The 18,549-nt window shown below is 38.9% G+C and overlaps 1 protein-coding gene across 1 annotated transcript in view; it reads right to left on the bottom strand.

Annotated features, from left to right (window-relative positions):
• LOC134210616 (cytochrome b5-like) overlaps positions 1 to 13,366 on the bottom strand; it is a 32,673-nt gene extending 19,307 nt beyond the window's left edge. The window contains exon 1 of the mRNA XM_062686758.1: positions 13,075 to 13,366. Within this exon, the coding sequence (XP_062542742.1) occupies positions 13,075 to 13,188 (114 nt within the window). The 5' untranslated portion in view covers positions 13,189 to 13,366. The remainder of the gene's footprint in view (positions 1 to 13,074) is intronic.
• Between the last annotated feature and the right edge of the window lie 5,183 nt (positions 13,367 to 18,549).

Here is an 18,549-nt window from a genome sequence, read left to right as displayed (position 1 = left end):
AAAATATAAAAGTGTTGCAGTCAAATGAGCAAACAGCAACATGGTGTGCGAAACAGAGAGCGAGTAGGTACAATGCGAGAATGTAAACTTCCACAGCAACCTCGTTTAGCTCTCCAACTGCTTCAGTGTGCGTCAATTTCGATATGGTGCACCGGCATGGTCCCGCCGGATACAGTTCAACGAGCTATATCAAATTTATTATACATTTCCACAAAAATATGCCTACCACACTTCTGCTACAACATTTGATTTTCCGTTTGCATTCGATTAAACATAATCGATTAAGTTTGCAAAAAAAACATCAAGCATCCCTATTTTTTTATGATGACATTTTGAAGTGTGTGTAAAACGATCGTCATATTTCGGATAGTTCGATTTACGTGTGTATCGATCCTTTTGGACGCGAGTTGGCGCCACATGTGGTGTCGCCAAAATTTCGTGGGAGTGAATCATATTGTTAATATAGTATATTTGTTTCAATCTAGGATAAAATTCACAAAAGCATGAGGATTACTACTCCTGGCCACGCCCATCTTCACCGTAACTTGGGAGAGGAAGGAAGTGTTGATGTAGTACTTACTTAACGAGAGGCCCTCGAATCAGCGACACCCTCATAAGTACCGACAGTTTACCTGTCTTGGCACGGTGGTTTCCATACCACTAACCAAGCCGTCCACAACCAGGGCGTTAGGCAAGAAGATTCACGCTTCGATTGTGTGCTGTTCAATAGATGGTCTTCCTTTCTCCCTTTCACCCTCTATCGCTTCATACTTGTTCGCGCCCTAGCGAACGGCTTTCAATCTGATGATTTTCAATTATCTTTCGATTATCTACTCCCTCATACTTTGAGTAGAAATGACCGATAAAGCCGATAAACAAATCATTCACCTCATAAGTACAACGGAGTTGTATATTGGGGAAGGTATTCGTTGGGTCAGGATTTGCCTGTAGCTGACAATGTGACCGTGGTAGATCTTACATCGTAACACACCACGCAAAGGTGTCTACCCAGCGTTACGGGGGGGCTTTATGGACATGAAGCATGGACATTAAAAGAGGCGGACCGGAGAACTTTTGGGGCTTTCGAGCGAAAAGTGCTGCGTACAATACTCGGAGGGAAACTAGAAAATGGTGTGTGGCGCAGACGCATGAATCATGAGCTGTATCAAGTATACAAAGAAGAAAATATTGTGAATCGTAAAAAAATATGTCAGACTTCAGTGGGCTGGTCACTTAGTGCGAATGTCGGAAGAATGAACAGCGAAAACAATATCCAACAGAGAACCAGATAGGGGCCGGCGACTTCGTGGAAGGCCACGAATACGCTGGCTGCACGGACCTGGGGACCCTGAAAATTCGGGGAAACTGGAGGAACATCGCCCAAGACCGACGATTATGAAGCTCTACAATACGCCAGGCATAGGTGTATCGACGCTGTAGCCAACCAGGTATCCAGGTAGGTATCCATGCCCACCATTTCATGAGTATGTATTTTGTGTGGCAAGTACAATGGTTACACCATGCCCAGGGAGTCGAGAATGTTTCCCACTCAAAAACATCCCAGTCCAGACCGATAATCAAACTCGCGATCTCCGGATTGGCAATCCTACGCCTTTGCTCGCAAGGCTTAATGGAGACCCAGAGGACCTTCCTTACCCGTGTGGTAAGAGGTAAGATGCGCGGCTACAAAGCAAGACCATGGGCATAAAAGCATCATCGTGCTAGCCTCATGATATACGAATGCGAAAATGGTAACTTGGCTTAATTATTAACTGTGGAAGTGCTGAATGAACACTGAATGAAAGCTGCGAGGTGGCAATGTCCCCATGGGAGATGTAATCTGTATGCCAATGAGAAGAAGATGCGGTGTTGAAATCATAGCTCTTGCTAGTCTGTGATGATGGCCTTCCGAAAAATGTAGAAAATCTTTGAAAATATTCGTTTGTGGAGTAGGTCCTGGAAAAGCAGGATTTTTTCTCATTCAGTTATGATTCAGAATTAACACTTCAACTGCTATTTAACCGTAATTGATTTGCCAAATGTAACTAACAGAATGTGTAGGGGAACTGTTCCGATTTCCATCTCACTGAACATATATTCATCTCATCGCCAAACAAATAAATACAACACCAATCTTGTCGCTTCTTTTTGCTAACACGCGTGCTCACTAGTGAAAAAATCACAAAAATAAGAAACAAACCAAATTCCTTTTCATTGCTTTGTTTTTGATGGGATGGAAATAGGAGCTATGGGATAAAGTGCCGAACCGTTCCCCTATATCTTATAAATGTGCACAATGCTTTTTTGTTTAATTTTTTTTTTCTTCTAATAACCCACACAACACACTTTCCTTAACACACAATTATTAGTCACTTTGACAGGAAAAAGACTTGAAATAAATTGACCATGCGAAGCTTAACTCAAAGCTCACTTTCAACACGTAATTATCACTTATTATGGTGATCAATTTATTTGATACGAAAACTTGTTATGTTTCGCTTGCTAAGGAACATTACTAGTTTTCCTATTTTTGTGAAAAACTCTTCCAAGCGAATAAAACACCATCACCTTCATACCTTTTCATAAATTACCCTTTGCTCATAATTTACCCAATAAAAGTATTAAAATTGATGATAGCTGCTGATGTTATCAATACCAAATTGTTGCAAGAAGCAAATACACATTCACGTTCAATGATAACAGGCTGCGCTAGAAGCAAAGAGAGTCAAAGTCCTTCCAAGCAGAAGAAAGTGACATGTAACGGTCCAAAGAGCAAAACAAACAGTGTGATGTTTGGATTGTGTGGGAATCTCTGTTTAATTTTGAAATCTAAATGTTCAAATATTTCAAATTGTTTTCAATGGAGCGGATCAACAAGGTTTGAGGTATAATGAATAAAGGAATGTTTTGTAAGAACAAATTATCTCAGGAAAATGAAACAATTATAAGTATGGCATTGATTTCGAAGATTTCAAAATTTGAATTAGATTTTATTGCATAGATAAATGTATTGTTTTTCAGTTTAGCATGACTTGAATTTTTAATCAATGAAAGTGAATTGTATGCTTATGCTCACTTTAGGAAATAATTAAATAGCCATTACTTTGGTATGGGACCGTTGATCTTATGCAACACAAATAGTGACGTCACTAATGCGTTGCATAAGATCAGCGGGAGAGTAAAAAAGACAACTAGTGGCACGCAGCGCTGATCTGCGTCACCTTAGTAAAGTCTAGCTCATTGGTATGGGACCTCCTACAAGTTGTGCGGCTTTATAACTATTCCCAAATTAAATGAGCATGTGCAATCAAATACCTCCGATTCTGAATTGAACATTTCCCAAAACCTTTTGTGTTTAATCAGCAAGAATGGCCTGATCAGCATTAAGGTGACTGTACAATTAATGCCGTGATGAATTCCAAACTCCTTCCAATTCTAAAACACCTAATTTGACGATGAAATTTAAGTCGATTGTTCAGCATACGTAAACAAATGTTTCACCCAGGGTTTCCAGAAATCCCTCTCAATAGATTATGAACAGCGATAAAAGATAGGCGAAAACTGTTCCGAATAATAACAAGCCATGATGTAAAATTTATCAAACTTGTAAACAAGCGCGAAAAAACAGAATCGGATAGGCAGCCCCCACAAAGAAGTAATGATTTTCGCTTTGTTCTCGAGTGCCCTTAAGGACAACAAATTTGGCGCAATCCGAACTACGCTTGCAAGAAACCTAGCCACAGACAAAGGAACCGCAAGCAGCTCAGAAAATCATTCTTACTATGACTACCCGGAATGCAGAGATGAAGTTTGATGGTAAAAAATGCAAAATCATTGTCATCGAAACGAGACCGAAATTGGATCGAAGAGTAGAAAACTATACCGACTGAAGAAACCCGAAAAGCAATCGCCGCAAAACTAACCGTATCTCACTGCAGAAGAATTTCCAGGAGAACAAGCTAGGATTTTTTTTATTTATTCAGAGGGGCTGCTTCTCATAGTCTTAAATTATATTAATCATCGATTGAGTTTCCATTTGCTGAAATTAGAGCCTCCACACGCTTCCGGAACTCTCGGCAAGTCTTAATTATGTAGGCTGGATCCATGTTTGTCTGAGGCTTGCTGTACTCAGATGGCGTTTAGAACAGGCCTTGGTCTTCATGATGCGCCATACTGAGTATTCCAACGAATTAAGATCCGGGCAGGATGGTGGCCACATTTCCTTCGTCCAGAACGGCAGATGTTCCTGCAACCACATCTGAATGCGGTTCGAGGGGGGTGGCACGAAGTCCCGTCCTGCTTAAATACTACATTTGGCGTCGGGCCGTACTGCTCTTGTCGCCTTCTGGAATGAACACCGGGTCTAGTTTTTGCCATCGGAAGCCACCAATCCAGGATACTTTGTCAGATACATATTTTCATACTCGTCGGCTTCGTCTTTTACTGGGAGAGAACTAATATAGCGGTTGGTTATAGAATTTGAAACGGGATCGACGGTAAACATGTTCTCATCGGTGAACAGGATTACCGGATTTTTCGTATGAGAAAGTTTAAAATTTTCGCCCGTAATTCCCGGATACAGTTGGTAATCATGTAAGTTTTTTTCGTGCCCTTGACTCCGCCCCGCAATCTTCTTTTACGATCTTTCGTACCGTACCGTACCATAATGTCACTGATTCCGTGTTCCTTCGCCGTTTTCCTCATTGAACGCACTGAATTCGCCCGAATCTTACTTTTGATTGCTGCAATAACCCTCGGGGCCCGAGCTGACCTCGTACGACCTTTGGACACCTTCGCGGACAGTTGCCCTTTCTTTTCTCGGTCTAAAGCTTTTTTCTCGATCACCGGGACACTCCATCGGCTATCGAAATGCCTTTTTGCGATATTTGCGCGTGGAACAAATCATGAATGCGCTGCCACTTTGACATGGTGTAACTGTCAAACTAAGTAAATCGTTTTCTTTTATACACACACGCAGTTTTATATGAGCTACAGCTTTCGTGCATGCAAAGAAAACCAAGGTATTGTATGCACAGGTCAAATGGGAACCTTATTCCTGCGATAGTGCAAACATTATCACGCATACAGTATTAGGCACTCTGTGTTACTTAACCGCTACTGTGCCGAGATCTACTGTGGTATTTTGCTGTACAAAATCCACACAGAATCTATTTTTAGATTTCCATTATCACTATTGTTGTACTTGCCAGTCCATCTAATTGTAAGTCCATTGTGTCAATTTGTACATGTCGTGCATCCAATGATCGTTGCATTGTTCGGGTACCATTTATCCGGGTTACGTTGGAGGAATGCCTCCGAGAAGAACAAGTTGTCAGTCGTCATCAGGCAGCCGTGACGGTGAGGCGCGTTATCCAAAACACCACCGTATGGGCTGCTTCCGGCGACTGACGAGGGTTTGGTGGAGGGGCTGGGAATCGAACCCATGACCATTCGCTTGTGAGGCGAACGTGTAGCCAACTACGCTACGCCCCCCCCTCCCCGTCGCTACTCTCCGTATTTAAATTTGAAGAAAATATTCGAAGTTGCCGATTGTGTTAAAGAGTACACGCAGCTTGAAAAGTATCCCAACAAAGCAGTTCCACAATAAAGCGAATTAAATAACATTCGTTGAGCAATTCCAATAATCCAAGTTTCTTCGACACGACCACTAACAACCCCAAATGCCAAAAATTAATCAAAAGGTCCCTGTAGAACGAATAAGCTGTGTTTAAGAGACTGTACACAATCGATGCAGACGTCAGTTTCTGCGACGAGCCCATTTATGAAGAATTGAGAGAAGAAGTGCGAAGAATCTAGCGCCCAAATATGGGCTTGACTGAACATCGGCACCGTGAAATCAGCAACATGGCACTGCTTACTGAACCTACAGCGTAAGTCAGTGAACAGAGCGGAAAGCGAATATCTCGTACTTGACTCGACAATCGCAGCTTACACTCTTTATACTACGCTAGTTATCTAAGCTAATCTTATTTATCTATCACTCTAATTATATTATTGTTCAGATAGTCACTGGAAGAGCCATGAGTTGCCGTTTCCTTGACCTTTATTCAACAGCTATTTGTATCTGTAGATTTCCAAGCTCTCAGCCAGGGTGTCGACTCAAATTTAAGAATAAAATTCCCTGACTTTCCCTGACTTTCCAGACCATTCCTCAAAAAATTCCAGATATGAAAAATGTTTTTTTTAATTCCCAGAAACGTATGAATTTTTTTTGCAAATGTGAGTCATTGAAGTCCATATGAGCTCCCGAGCTACTTGAAGCCTAATCACTTCTAGAAACAAAACATTAAGGATTTGTAGAATATCGTAGGTAATTCTGGTCGTTCACAAAGATTCAAGTAAATGCGTATAACTCCTGAAAGATTTTCATATTTCTAGACCAACATTTAAAAGGGGCGTAGCAGCCCAAAATTAGATTTTACAGGTTTCTAAAATTGGCTCCAATTGGTGTTATAAGTTTTCTGGTGCCTTCATCATCCATTAGGAATTCTCACGGACTCCCTGGAGTTGCAATATAGACATCCAAGAGTACTGATGGACTTCTTCAAATCGTTGAAATTTTCATTATCTTTCTGGAAATTTGTGTGAACTCTTGTATCTTTTGACACGACTTTTGAACTTTCAAACAGTCGGAGAAGCTTCTAGAAATCCTTCTAATGCCGTTAAAAAATTGTACGGATTAGGTATTTTCGAGAACATCGAGAAACCCTCATTGGCTCTCAAGTATGATTATGGAGTGAGCATTCTTATTCACTCTCTGTGGAGTTTATAGACTTCTAAAATTAGTTACAGATCAATCCCTACAAGCTCACATAAATCTATGCAGCACTTACAGTTAGCCCAGCAAAACATTCTAACCACTGCAATACTTTAAATTATTTGGTCTGCATTATTTATTTGAACACCGTCTTCAATTTATAGATTCCTTCACGAAGACATCCGTTTCAAATTAGAGTAAATACCATACAATCTACCAAGTTTTTGGAGCATATCCTTTGAAAAAAATCTACTGAACATCTATCGAGGAGTTACAGGATAAAAATTATCGAGACAGCTTTTCAAAATCCCTTGGGATTTTTTACTTATCAGTGAGAATTCTGAGGTAATTTCTGGACAAAATTATCATAGATGAACCAGAATATTTTATGATTAAATAGTTTTATAAACATCAGCAGCGAATGTAAAACTGAAACATTGCCATTGATAACAACATTATCCGCCTCTTGCGTTCAAGTATAATTATGGAGTATCGAGTAACGTTTAATTGAGACCTTCGCCACCTACCTATATGAGGTAGACCATATGATGCTTTTATCCACTGTCATTCTCTCTACATGATCACCTAAGGACGTTAGGATCGACCAATGACTGTATAACTGTAAGTTCCCGAAATGTTTTTAAAACATTACCTACAGAATATTGTTTAGAGATGATGCCGATGCTGTGGAGTGCCGTCACAGGTCCATAGAGATACTATTCGTCGTTTTCTTTTAACAAGCTTCCTAGTTGATTGTATGTTGATCGGTTCTGAACTATGGCCTAATTCAGTCATTTGAATCAGTTTCAACTGCTTTCACGAGATAGTTTTCAAACATTTGGGCTTTACATTTTCATCAGAAAGTAATGTGATATTAGGTTTTTAATTAGAGTTGGTTTCTAGTCAGCAATTTAAATTCATCAGGATAGATCGCATTATCTGAAATTTTCCAATATCATAAGTACATCAACATAATTTTATAAGGAATGACTCTCGCGATTGATGACTAAGTATTTGAACAAATTTTCAGAACATATTTTGCTTGATGGGAACATGAGTCAAGCGCTATTAATAAGGAAAATGCAAACAATTCAAAACGACTCCGACACAAACCACTCAAACTAAATAATTTAAAATATTGAAGGGGACTTTAAAAAAAATTTGGATCAGGTATCAACAGTGACCATTTGAGCAACGTGGCATCGAACCTCTGTTTTTGCTTAGAGATTAATAGAAACAAACTCGATTACCATGGAGAACATGAAGAGGCCTCGAAGTAGACTTTTAGTCTAGAGACTGCCAACAGCCACAAAAAAGCTTTATAGCTTGGTAGTGGAGGTGGGTGTCGAATATAACTGCCTGGGAGTATTGTTTATCGGCTATGCAGTCTGATGACCAGGTAAAGCGCAATATCAATTCTGATCCGATGTTTCAGTACTTTTATTGGTCCCTTTTCAATGGATTAAAATTGGTTCAGAGTTTCATTGTCATAAGTGTCCTTAGTTTAGTATATTGCTCGAAATAAAAAAAATACTATAAATTTTCAATATTGGGTTTGTGATTTTTTCCCTGACCTCAATCAAAATTCCCTGACTTTCCCTGACATTCCAGGTCCAAAATGAAATTCCCTGACTTTCCCTGACTTTCCAGGTTTTTCCAGGTAGTCGACACCCTGAGCTACATAAAGTTTCCACGACGAAGAGACATTTCTCGCCATTTCAACCATCACAACAGACAGGTAGATGGAGGCTTCGGCTACCTGTTCGTGGTGTTGGTTTGCGTGGGAGTGCCATCGGATTGGACAAATCGACGTATGAATCTTTGTTTACAAAATCACATACGTCCTTTTGAATAAGTACCCGAGATTTCTTAAAATTCTAATATTTAATATCGTAATTGGGTGGTTCTCTTTATACACATGTTTTGCTACCATAGATTCAAATTCGTAATGCAATCCACATCGTGAGCAACTTATTTTACACACGGTTGGCTTATTCAACATTTCTACTAATATGGGACCGAAACACTTTTCAGCAGCTATCTGACACCCCCAATCCTAATCCTACCCACTACGTTTGACAATAGCCAACATCTTTGAGTTTCCCATTGTTCTATTAAAATTGGGTTTCCCACTGACAATTCTATTTTGTAAACAAACCCTCATTCCGAATTGATTTTTTCCAAATAGACATAATTATTTTTCGTCATTTTTTGAAAACTTGTGCGCAAGTATGAATGCGAGGTGTATTTCAACAAGAATATTGATGCCTTAAATAAATCTTCATATTTGAATAGGCACCAACCGCTCTACTTCCCCAAAATATCATTATATTTAAAACATATTTTCAATGGCAGGTTTTCGACGACTATGATTACGTCTTCGTATTAAATTAATCGATGATTTTGATGCTGGCATCAGAAACATGGCCGCTCAGCAGACCCCTGCTTTTCAGCGACTTTTCGATCTATGCCAGCTTTGTTAGTCCGGTGTAGAGACCTTTCTTTTTGTTAATTATTATTCCATGTGATGAAACGCTGCCATTAATGGGGAATTTCAATAACAGATCTTAAAGAATTTTAGGTCTCCGTTATTAAAATTCAATACTTAGCCAACCGCAGCAGAGTATAGAATTACTCTTCTGTCCTGTAATCTTTCAAATATAGTTTCCAATTTTACCAATCAAAATAAATCAGATCTATTTTTACTTATAGCTATGTAATCTCCTACCATCTTCATACACATCATATCTGGCATTCGACTGTTCTTAATCGTTAGATTGACGAGGTTGGATTGCAGTGGGGATACCTAGCTGATACGCAGGGCTGTTGCGGTGAACAGTTGATACGAATGGTTCAATACGTATGGGATGACTCGCATGGTGTTGGTAGGCTTCCTGTAGATTTCAAGGCTCAATGTTGTCTTTGTTTACTTGATGACCAGTAGATCCGAGAAAGGTAATTCACCTTCCTTTTGCTCCTCGTGCGTAAATTTGGTGTCGTTATGCAAGTTGTTTATCACTTCCAAAATCCTGAGTGACTCAATTCGCCGACATATCATCACTATTTCTCGTATAGTACTCCTTTGTCGTGTAGGTTGTTCGTCAAATTCGCCATGAATAGTTCGCAGGGGCCCTCCTTAGCCGTGCGGTAAGACGCGCGGCTACAAAGCAAGACCATGCTGAGGGTGGCTGAATTTGATTCCTGGTGCCGGTCTAGGCAATTTTCGGATAGAAAATTGTCTCGACTTCCCTGGGCATAAAAGTATCATCGTGCTAGCCTCATGATATACGAATGCAAAAATGGTAACCTGGCTTAGAAACCTCGCAGTTAATAACTGTGGAAGTGATTAATGAACACTAAGCTGCGAGGTGGCTCTGTCCCAGTGTGGGGATGTAATGCCAATAAGAAGAAGAAGAAGAAGAAGGTGAAACAGTGGATAACCCCTTATTCAAAAGTTACGCATTTTCCCGAAATAAGGCAAGATACCCCTTCGTCAAAAGAACGCATTCGCCAGGAATAAGTCGAAGCGTATATGATTTCTTTTTTACGTGTACGCTCGGAATAAGACAAATGAGCAGGTGATTCCATCTTTAAAAGAACAAAATTTTTCCTTATTTTACGAACGCGATTATTATTTTACTTTGATTCGTAGATTGATTATCAAGCATGATTCACTCCGTCGTTTCTCTGGTCTCTGCCAGTCTTTGCATTGTGCATATGACGTATTCTTCTATAGAACATGCAGGACTCATTATTATTGTTCTACCTCTTGACAACTAGCATAACATAATCAGGAATAAGTATAGAAAAATGAAATGTTAAAATAAACATTGCATTAAAAAAATAAACATTGAGGACGACGGAGGTCCTTTGTAGCTTAGTAGGGAAAGCACCTGTTTGGCGTACTGGGTTCGTGGGATCAAAGCCCACCGAAGGGGCGATTACGATCTAATACCTTTTCCGAACTAAATCTATCACATGTTGTACATATGCATAATCGAGTTTCAGACATAGCAATACATTTCCACAAATGCATTCCAACAATTTCCAAACGCATTATTCATTATTTATCGACGTAATATGAAAAGAGTGTTTAAGTATAAGTCAACTACACTACATTTGAATGATGATTTTATGAGCTTTTCAGCGCTTTTCGGAACGATTTCCTTAGGTGGCCCATATTGCCCCGATCACCCCTACACATACATACATCCCCTCAAATCCCCTCAAGAGTCGATTGGTATTCAACACTATGGGTCTCCGAACCTTCTATAAAAAAAAGTCAGTTTTGGAGTGATCCTCTACTACTTAGTATAAGAAGGCAGAAAAAGGTTCAAACACAGTAGGTAACTGTTATCATATCTGAGTACATAAATAAACCGATCATATATTCATGACGATGACATCCATTGCAATTTGATCTTGGTGGAAGTAGGGAACTGCTCCTTGAATTCATACCATGTACCCAAATCAATACCATTCGAAAACAAAGAATAATAATATATTTTATTCTAAATTAATGATTTCGTGTGTGTTACTTCTACGTGAAGTTAAACGATTTACAATGATATGGAAATGCTAATATCATCTTCCAAACTTAGACGTACATGTTCATGATAGCATTAGAGGCGAAAGTATAGAATTGATAGTTCCGTTACGATACGGCAGGCATGAATCGTATCCTAACGGAACTATCAATTCTATACTTTCGCCTCTAATGCTATCATGAACATGTACGTCTAAGTTTGGAAGATGATATTAGCATTTCCATATCATTAATAATTTTATTGTTTAATTTCTCATTTTCGTGATTTTTTTTTTCAGAAGTGAGCACGCCGGAAAACAACAAAACACAACACAAATTGAGCCTAAATTGCCTGTTTTGCGAATGTTATTGATATAGGAGCATGTTATTAATAATGGAACAGATACCCTACAACGTCTACGTCTGCTTCTTTGTTCAAATGATATTTATTCAAAGAGTTGCCCTAAATACCAACTAATTACATGTTTGATTGTCAGTTTAAAGCATTGTTTCATCAAAAAGCCAGAAATAATTAATCTCGCCAAGGTGCAGAAAAGCAGAAAACTCGCATGCGATCGTCATTAGCGCAGAAAGCGTTTGTTGATAATGATTTTAGTCAGCGTGATCGGCGTGATCCGATGAAGATGTTTGATGTGACCTTGAACCTTGTACACAAACTCACGTAGCCGTAGGTACGTTTCCATGAATGTGTCTGTGATCCAAAATATCGGACAACACATGGACATGGGCATGCAAATGATCTTATTTTTAACCCAGCCAGTGTGATACGCAGAATGACGAATGTTACAAAATAGTAAACATTTGCAACGTCTGTGCTTCGTGTATTAGTGAAGTGTAGGAAAGACGGCGAAGTGATTGAGGGGAACGCCGACATAATTAAGCAGGAAAACAAGCAACTTATGTTTTCTCCAATTACATAATCTACCAGTGTGGTAGGCTTGAGTTAGAGTGTTCCAAAATATATTAATTTTGGAGGTAAACTTGTTTTTTGATATCTCGGCTGGAACGCTGATTGCTTTCAAGATTTTCTAACGCAATAGGTCATTGCACGAATCTTCGCTATCTCTTTCCCACTTGATAAAAATCAGAAAACAACAGGACCACTACCTGTCAAATTTGACAAGTACTGGTCCTGTTGTTTTCTAATTTTCAACAGGTGGAAAAGAGATAGACGATGTGATGACGTCACCGTGCGATGGAGTATATATGATTCTGCATTAATGAGGCACATGTCATGCTACTATCAGTAGTGATTCATTCACAAGATGAAAGAAAAATTGCAAAAATCAAACAAATTGAGAGAGAAGACACGTCGTTTCGTAAACCATGAGCAGCCCAGAATTTTGAGCAAATCAAATTTAAAATATCTTATTAGTGGCGCTTGTTGCTCTCACTATAAAAAATGTGATATTAATTAATTTTAAATATTGTGTAAGTATCACATACCTAAAACATCTAACTTTTATTCAAGCCACATAAGTTTCGAAATTTTTGAGACACTCTAAGTTGCTAACTTTGTAAATACGCCTAGCTTTACACTTGGAACAAAAATAAGTGCATCGACAATGAAAAATGCTTATCTCCGGATAGCGATTCGTTATCAGGGCGTAAAATAGCTCACCCTTGTCCAATCCCCGCGTGCTGGCGAAATCGCCAAGCAAGACGTAAAAATCCACGTAGATATCTCTTGAGAAAAACACAATAATTTACCTTCAATATCCCCCAAAAAAGTTTAAAACTGTGTACTCACTTCGTTCAAGAATTCCGTCACGTCGTAAATACAGTTGTGAATTACAATCCAGGAGGTCTTATTCGTGTTGTGGGACTTGATTTCCGCCAAGGAGTAGGTTTTCACTTGCGACATTCTGGTGCTGGCGGTGATTTTAGCAAAAAAAAATGTATAAAACTAAGCAGTTAGTGCGTTTATACGGGAAGATGACTGGACACTAATATGGAGGATTTTCTGCTAGAAAACACACTGGCGATTGCTTTCCCTAAACGTTTCTTCTCACTGACATCCGATTTGGAACTGTCTCGAACTCGCGGAAACTCGCGACGAAGAAAATCTGAGCTGGCGAAAAACGTCGAAATAAAAGAGCCAGCTGTCAAATATTCAGGCGAATACCAGAGAGTGAGAACGCCAAGGTTTTCGCTTACACGCTCAGTTGAAAGTATGCTCTTTTGGGCAGAAATACGCTCTTTTGCGGGAGAATGGGACTACCCACGCACTTTTCCTGTTTTTATAGACGAATCCAAGTAAAAATAAGAAGAACACTCAGGAATAAATTTATACTAAATAGTTTAAATGTCATTCTAAATGGCTATTCGCCTGGTTGACCCCACACTGGTATTTGATCCAACAATACCGGGATAGTATAACTTCGAAAAAATCGTTCTTTAGTATAAGTAAGCTTAATAATTGTTTAGTTTATTTTGAATTTCATGGAAGGTTTTTAGGTTATGTTCGTTTGTTTTCATTTTCTTCTGATAGTTGGGAAAATAAAAGTAAAATGAAACTATGTTCTTTATTTTAATTTTTATTGAAAACCACTTGATAGAAATGGAAATGATATGCGATTGCTTAGGATATCACATAAAGGTAAGGAACCGAGGCCTTGTTGACTCACTGAACTGGAAGTGAGCTCGGATGTCTTCCACCGAAGATGGTGGAGCTCGGCGATGTGGGAAACGGGATCTGGTTCATTTGCTGAACATGAGGTGGATGTATGCGGCTTATTTGAGCCCTGTGCGTAGCTATTTTCTGCCGAGAATGGTTTATTCAGTACCAGATAGAGTGGTCATTTCATTGGGGTGAAACAAGCGATTTAGGCTTGACGATCTAAAAAAAATAATAAATTGGTTAACTATAAACAACTTCCAAAAAAATATGCTAACTTACCAAAGTACGTGCCGACACAACTGGATATATACTTGATGAGGGCAGATTTTTCCGATTGGATGATCCACAGAAAATACCAAGTGTAACCGTCCCGCCTAGCTGGCTGGAAAGTCTTCCAGCGCCGAACCTCTGTGATCTAGTAGCGTACATCCGTGAAACATGTAGCAACATGCTATAATTATTGTTGAGCGCCAGCGGCCTTTCAGAAATAGTCGGGTAATCCAAATGCTCCGGACCATGATACTCGTGTGCATGGCACAGATTCAAAACGGGAGCCAACATGGTCGGAGTTCCGTGATAATCGACGTCCTTGAGGTTCTGTTTTGGAACCTACCAAATTGGCCAGCAAACGATTGTAAACCGTGTAAACTTTTTGCCATGCAGAATACAGGGAAAAGGTGAATAAACGGAGCACTCGCGACGGAACGATCGGTATATTCATAGTTAAATAAATGAAAATTCAGGACCAACGCGTCTTGGCAAGTAAATGAAAAAAAAATCAAAAGACAGTATGCTAATCAATAATATTTTCGCGTTAATCCAGTATAGTTTAAATCAAATAACTGGATAGTATATTTTGTATACTATGTAAGGTATAACAATAAAAAATGAATCAAAAGGTTTATTTTTAATCTATTGCGGATTTATTTTATTTCTGAGTGAAGACACACGACGGTGTTAACTTTGACAGATCCTACAGCACAGCATAGGAAGATCATTTTAAAATACTTATAATACATTCTAGACAAAATGTAAACTTAGATTGAGTTTTGAATTCTTTGTAACAAATATTTTCACATTATATTTCGAGTTGAAAATTAGTACACTCAGAAATAGAACAAATCCATGATAGTATAAAAGCAAATCTGTTTTTATATTTTCGAAATTTATACTTAGCGTAGTTTAAAAAGTAATCTTTTCAAAATTACAATTTAATCTATAACCGAATTTTGCAAAAATATTCCACCAATGTATTTGCTACTTTGAAATTTGCTAAGTTCACATTTTTCGCCATGTGCATCATCACTTATTCATTTCTGATCCCGGATGTGTTCCGATACTTTAACAGGATTATCGAGATATATGGTGAAACGGAAGACGGAAGGTTAGAGGTAGGTTTTTGAAGTAATATTCTGACAACATATCATTAAATAATGGAATTTTAGGATTTTAGTATCGAATATCATTCCGATGGACTTCCGCTGGCTCTTAATGAATCTGCAAAGATGAATTCATCATTTCAAAGACGGAATGTCTACCTCATCGAAAAAGGCTTTGATACTTCGATCGACACGAAGCACGGAACTGGAGAAATAGTTATTTCGGGAACGCCGGCTAGTGGTAACCTTTATAGTGTGATTGTTCACACGGACGCAATCTTTAAAAAGTCACTCCCGTTGCCCGAAATCACGAACAGTATGGATAATTATTTGGGCAAAGGGCAAGCAGTAACATCAATACCGTGCACAAATTAAAACCGTCAGCTGGAACCGGAGTTCTTTTTCGTTTTTGGGTACTCTTCCAAGTAGAAATATATGACGAACTAGCAGCACACTACTCTCGGGAACCCAAGCTCGGCTGAAATCCCAGGCGACTTAGACTTTAGGAATATGCCAGAGAAACGGAAATAAGTCGCAATTGATATGTTGTGGCTTTTAATCGAGCTTTTAATTATGTTATAAGACCCATCCCTAAAATATATCATGTTGCAGCTATTTTCTTATTGATCACCGAGAATAAATATGTTTGGAAGTGTTTCCCTGCTGTTTGTTTTATTTTGTAAACAGAATATTTGTAAACAAAATAAAATTAGTTTCAACAATACTATTTTTGATATCGTCGCTTTATACTATTCCTATATAAATGAAAGTTATACTAATCGAGTATAACCAGCACTTAAACGAAGCCGGGGTCAACCAGGTGAATAGCCAGTTAGATTGACTTATAATCTATTTAGTATAGATTTTTCTCAGAGTGTAGGAATGCAATTTAAAGCACTCGTTAAGAAAATTCACGAGATTCAACAGCTGATTGGAGCAGGAATGTATGTAAACCATCGTAAAGTCATGTAGAGTCTCGCGCATTTGTGCGCCTTCATGCAGCATGGAAAAAGAAATCCGAAGAGCGTGAAATGTTGGACAGCCAAGTAACTGCAAAATAATGATATGGAAATGCTAATATCATCTTACAAACTTGGACGTACATGTTCATGATAGCATTAGCATAGATATAATTATCAAGATGTTGGAGTTCGAACAATTTAGTACTCATTTTATGGTTCCAGTAGTACACAGCTTTCGGTACCCAGTTGGTACCCAGCGGTACCAGTCAAACTAAGCAATCCTTTGATTTAAATTTGAATTTGTTCTAATTTTTCATCGTCGTCATAGCTATCATTATATGTTTATTTATTATTTTGTTTGTCGGCGATGTTATCAGATTGGAACTGCGATCTGATCTCAGGATTATGATAAGATTATAAAATTTACTAAATTAACTAATAATACTTTTTTTGTTCTAGGATTTAATAATGCAATAATGTTGACTAATTATGGTCCTCGTTGAAGCCTAGTTAGTATTCAACCATGGTATGATGATGTGACTTTGACGCTCAAATCTATAGTGATGCTGCCCGTGTTGGCTGTTATTACACGAACGAGAGGTGTCTTCCACTACTTTGCTGGTCTATGGTGTTGTCCAACGTACTCCCTCCAAGCGTTTCTTCAAGTTTTCCAATGCTCGTTGAGTTGCTTGAAAGCGTGCGAGACGGTTGAGCGGAACTTCTACGTACCCCAGATTTCGGACGAGATGGTGTTTAAAACGTTTCACTGCAGCCTTTTAAAATTCTCCACAAAAAGGGAGTTCTTAGTGGACTGAACTGGAAGGGAAAGGACAACGAATAATCACGGGGCTTGATTTCTTAAAAATGTATTTCCGCTTTGAAGTAAATATTCTGTGGAGGGTATATTAACGACTTTAGTGCATCATCGTATTCCCTTGATGTCAACCTTCATATCCTTCTTACCGTTTCGGTAATTTACAGTCTTCAATGGTGGTAGCATGGAAGGACAGCCACCACGGTGGAGATTCTCAGGAAGCTCGCTGTCCCAATCCAGGTTCTGTTGTCATTACAAGCCCAACAACACCAAACATACTCATTACTCATTCACTAACAATTCGAAGCTCTTGCGTTTTATATCCAGGAAACAAAATACAAGGCACATGAACAGATTAATTGGAACGGTTTTTGTTCGATTTACCAACCAGATTGTCTATTGTTTAATCTTCCTTCACACGTAATGGATGTGACCCATGCGAACACGAGGCATTAATAGTGAGAGGGGAAACCAATTTTGAAAAATTAGTATCAATTATTATTTTTAATTAGTCGAACTCCGATTTAAGTTCACCGTTATTTGTTATTCTGAGAAAATATAACGTTTGGGGAACAAAAAAATACGTTTAAATGCATATTTTAATATTGGGTAATTTATCAAATGTAAACAAATAGTCAACCAGTTTTGACGAGTTCGTGTAACTGTTGACCAACTGGCGAAATACAGAGTTCAGTTATTCAACACGGATAAGGATGTAGAGGTCAGTGAATCAATTTCAATGCTGGCCTGAGTCGACGCCGGTAGAGTACGATCCATGTGCTTTACAGATAACACAGTGCGTAGACAGACCCTTCTTATACTTGCGGTTGCGGTTGCATTTATGGGCGAAGCGGTTTTCCAATCGGTTGTAGTAGTTCCACCGACGAAGTAGTTCCCCCTGTTAGGATGGGGCATCAGCGATGATTCATGATCGCCTTTCGGAAAAATCTCGGAAGTTGCGTTTAGGGTAACTGGAAGATTAAGAAAACTAAACGCATATGTTGTGTCTACCTTATATGCTTAAGCAAGGTATCGGTATAAATATTAGAATACTAGGATGTGCAAAACACGGTGATTCCGATGTTTTTTTTTAACCAGCTCATTTATTTGGTAGGCTCAGTCGTGTGTGACACTTTGCGGAGCCGCAATTCTCAAGAATGATATTTTTACATGGTATATCATCTTATCTTAACAGTTAGTTGGGAGGGGACATAGACCATAATACTCGTGGCGACTCAAGGTTCTTCTTCTTCTTCTCCTTATTGGCATTACATCCCCACACTGGGACAGAGCCGCCTCGTAGCTTAGTGTTCATTAAGCGCTTCCACAGTTATTAACTGCGAGGTTTCTAAGCCAGGTTACCATTTTTGCATTCGTATATCATGAGGCTAACACGATGATACTTTTATGCCCAGGGAAGTCGAGACAATTTCCAATCCAAAAATTGCCT

This window comes from Armigeres subalbatus, chromosome 2 (genome assembly GCF_024139115.2).
Source record: "Armigeres subalbatus isolate Guangzhou_Male chromosome 2, GZ_Asu_2, whole genome shotgun sequence".
NCBI lineage: Eukaryota > Metazoa > Arthropoda > Insecta > Diptera > Culicidae > Armigeres > Armigeres subalbatus.
Note: the sequence above shows the minus strand (reverse complement) of the source record. Positions and strands in the feature narration are given on the sequence as shown.